General features: G+C 35.8%; 1 protein-coding gene across 1 annotated transcript in view; it reads left to right on the forward strand.

The window, feature by feature from the left end:
- Positions 1 to 3117, forward strand: part of LOC112142773 (T-box transcription factor TBX3) — a 6391-nt gene extending 3274 nt beyond the window's left edge. The window contains exon 7 of the mRNA XM_024266345.2: positions 2669 to 3117. Within this exon, the coding sequence (XP_024122113.2) occupies positions 2669 to 3061 (393 nt within the window). The 3' untranslated portion in view covers positions 3062 to 3117. The remainder of the gene's footprint in view (positions 1 to 2668) is intronic.
- The last annotated feature ends 1081 nt before the right edge of the window (positions 3118 to 4198 follow it).

Below are 4198 nucleotides of genomic sequence, written 5' to 3' on the forward strand. Positions count from 1 at the left end.
TGATCCATTGAACCAAGGAACCATATGCTAAAAAAATCCAAATATATTTGCCTGCTGTTGTTCTGGCCTATATTCAAAAAAATATGATAATAGGATTTATTGATTGTTGATTTATGATGCTCTAGAAGTTAATAAAGAAGTGTTAGCAAACAAATCCATCAAGAAACATGAAAAAATGAAACTAAACAAACCACATTAATTCTTATTAAAACAATATGTTATTATGCTCAGAAAATAGTTGTAATAATAAAAAAAATATTCTGAAAATATATTTTCAATTTTTTTGCAAAAATTACAGGATTCCTTTATTTAATTACTGAACGCTTTTATTATGAAAAGGTTTATTGGTCTTTTTTATTCATTTCTATAATTTTATTAGATTTTTTTAAAAGAATGACTCAGTCAAAGTAGAAAAGATTGACTCAATATCATGACTGTTTACTCCTTTTAATCAAAAATGGGTAAGCATTTGAAAAATGTTGTAAAATTACGTAAAACAGCATCTACAGACACATTTGAGTAGAGCTGTGCAAAGATCACTTTATGACTTCTGCCTTCAGAAAATATAAAGGAGTCAAAGTCAGAAGATTGACCAATCTGTGTGCAGGTCCCGCCCATTTTCACAGAATGAACGACTGAGTCTATCTTATCTAACTTTAAATATATGAAATATTTGGGAAATCATTAAAATATTCTTGAAATTATATTTCAACATTTTCAAAATTGATTCTCTATAATTTATTTTTTTCTGTTATCCTGTCTGGGGTTTGGTTGTAAGTGTAGTTTTTGCGGGAATACTCAGACTTCCATCCCTCTGACTGACTGTCAGCTCTTCTGGTAGTGTACCATGTAGTTCTAAGGATATGATCTCCCCAGTGTTTCCTGGGTTAGCCTCCTTAGGCTCGGACATGTCAACTACACCTCAGTGTTGGGCATCCTGATAGCTCTGAGTAAATGTCCGACCACCTCAACTGCCTTTCTCACTGTGTACGGTGAACAGCTCCATGCTAAGAATGAGTTTTGCATCCAACCTTTAAAAATTCCCAGCTGCCCCACACAGGAGTTCCATCACTTCCATCCTTGTTTGTTCCATGTTACTGATAGGAACACATATTAATAGGTAAATGCAGAACTTTGTGTCTGATTAATCTCCCTCTTTACCGTAACCAACGCATCTAAGATCTGTATTTCTGCTGCATCTAAACGAATCTGTTTGTGAATAGAAGATCATGATACATTGAGGACGTTAAAAAACAGCCCTTATCTTTGGAGGGACTGACGATCATTACAAAAACTCTGCAGTGAGCTTTGAACAACTCTGGACTTAGCTGGAAGTCATAGAATGAGGAAACCTAAGAATCACGTCAACTGAAAGGTATAAAGACAGGGTTCTAAATTTACTCTAGGACCACCCTTGGCAATTTGGTTCTGGTGGCCACCTCCTACAAACGTGCGTAAACGCATGTTTCTGGCTTTCTCATTCAAAACTCTTGTATTCCCACATAGCTACACAAGTCTTTATGACAGTAGAAACGCATAGCCACTGTGCAATCGTCACCAGTACCGGTACAGGGTTAGGGTACTGGTAACGAGTCAGGTTCTCTCTGTGGCCCTCTGAGCGGTATCGGAATTCCTCGTCCGGGACCAGAAGTCCCCCCATATCCCTTGAAACAAACTTTACTTTAACTCTTGACCTTAACAAGTATGCTTTTTCATGTTTTAAGATTTAATGCAAGTCGTTGTTTTTTTTTCACAATTCTGGACACTTTTCGGTTAGGGGTTAGGTTTAGGGTAAGTTGTCCAATTTCCATTTGATGATGTCAGGCACCATCTTGTCTGCAGCCAGGTCACTCTCCAAATGAGTGGCACAGTCCTTTTTCAAGTCCACAGTTTCTCTTCTTCATCTACTTCTAAAAGTATTCCACTTTGTGACATTTCCACTCAAGGTCAACACCTCTCCACCCACCCTATACACAGTTTTAATGGGACACTGCTTTTCCTGCCTGAGCTATCTGACTGTTTGCCAGAATCGTTGTTGAGCCGATCAAAAGCCATCTCGCCAAACTCCTCCTACACTCGACTTTTAGCCTCAGTGACAGGTGAGGCCACAGTGTGTTTGACATGTCTGCCTCCGGACCTCTTTAGGACAACCAATCACTGAAGGCTGCATTCTACCGCTCGACACTCCCTCTCATCCAGTGTCCACCACCAAACCATCAGTTGATAACTATCTCTTTCTTAAGCCTGAGTGTCCAAAACACAAAAATGATAGAGCTTAACAGGTGTGAGATGGAAAAGAACATTAGAATGTGTTGAACTTGCCTTTCTAATTGTATTTTTGTTTTCATAGATATAATTTCACTTGTAAATTTTAAGGGAAGTATAGACCAGCAAAAATTGCACTTTGGCATCTGGCAGGATATTCTATATATATATATATATATATATATATATATATATATATATATATATATATATATATATATGTGTATTATTGTTCAAATAATTATGCATTCGGGCAGCAAAATTAGATTCTTCAGTTTATCAAGCCGAACTATATGAATAATTCTTACAAATTTACCAACAACTTCAGTATTTTATTTTAAATATTGTGAAAATGTCAAACTCTGCATGACGCCATGTCTCCCAACTTCTGTTTTTCCAACAGGAAGCGTCACCTTTCGGAGGAATGCTGCCATATCATTGTCGTGACACAGACTCTTCGAACATGACCTCTGCAGTTTTCTCCTCCTGTTCTGCCAATTCATCTCTCGTCAGAAACCAGCGTCACAGTTACTCCTGGCCTTGCTTGCGGTTCAGCCCTTATCAAACCCCGTTATCTTTCAGCTCTTGCCAAAACCCGCATAACGCCAGTCTACCTGAGTGGACCCACTTCAAGCCTGAGCTGTGCAAGCCTGAAAGAAGAGACCCAAGCCATGTGCTCGACCCTTACAATTACAAAACTAGTGCCAAACAGAGAACTGTTTCTCACTTAAGAGGTCCTTTGATGAATTGCGGCACTACGGTCAGATGGGTTGATACACGATTCCATCCATCTTAAACTCTTTTTTTATTGCTTCTTTTGCTCAGATTTGTTTGTACTCTTGATCTCCTCACAATCATACATTTACAGCTATTTAATTTGCTATAAATTAGCCATCAACTACTTTTTTATAGCCTTAATGTGTGCTGTTAATCATATTACTGATCAACACAAATCAGTCAAAATAAAGATGTTTTGGAGTTTTTGTCAAAAAGTATTCATTGACTTCTTGTCAGACCCCTTCCAGGTAAGATAAGATCATTAATTAGACAGCCATTTCCATCCTAAGAGTTTAAAAGGATTTGGGGGGTTGTATTCCGTTGTCCCGTACGGATCAGAGTATGTCTGGATTTTAGGGCTAATCCTTTAATTTAATTTCACTAAATGGGTCCGTTTCATTTGTGGACTCCCATATGCTTTTTTGGCAATGCCAGTGAACCTTTGAGGCTGTGCTTCCTGGCCTCTTCATCACCACGTCACTGTGAAGGCATTAACCGTCAAAGGCCTTTTAATTCAATGGCGTGCCCTTAACCCAACTGTTTTGTTTTGGATTTCTTGGAAATTAGATGTGGCAGTGGACATAAGACGTTTGTCAAACTAGAAAAAGCACTGGGCGATAAATTTAAGGCATTTAAAGACAATCATTTAAAGTGATTTCGACAGTAGGCTTGCTGCTCTTAAAACTTTGAATCCTTTTGAGATTTTATATATATATACATATATATATATATATGTATATATATATATATATATATAGTTTATTTTGTATATATAAATGCACTTTTTCATATATACACTGTTTATGCATATATATATATGTATATATATGTTTATGTATTTTTATATATATATATATATATACTGTACATATATCTTTTTGTATATATAGCACTTTATTATATAGTATGTATATTTATACATAGTGTTTATACACATACAAGGTGTATATATATATATATATATATATATATATATATACTCCATATACATGCGCTGTATATGTTTAAACATTATGCATAAATATACATACGATATAAAAGGTGTTCTTTTTTATATATATACAGTATTTACATATATAAAGATAGGTACTATATATATATGTGTGTGTGTGTGTGTGTATATTTACATGTATACTGTACATTCATCAATTTTTAT

The sequence above is a fragment of the Oryzias melastigma genome, linkage group LG14 (assembly GCF_002922805.2).
Source record: "Oryzias melastigma strain HK-1 linkage group LG14, ASM292280v2, whole genome shotgun sequence".
Taxonomy (NCBI): Eukaryota; Metazoa; Chordata; class Actinopteri; order Beloniformes; family Adrianichthyidae; genus Oryzias; species Oryzias melastigma.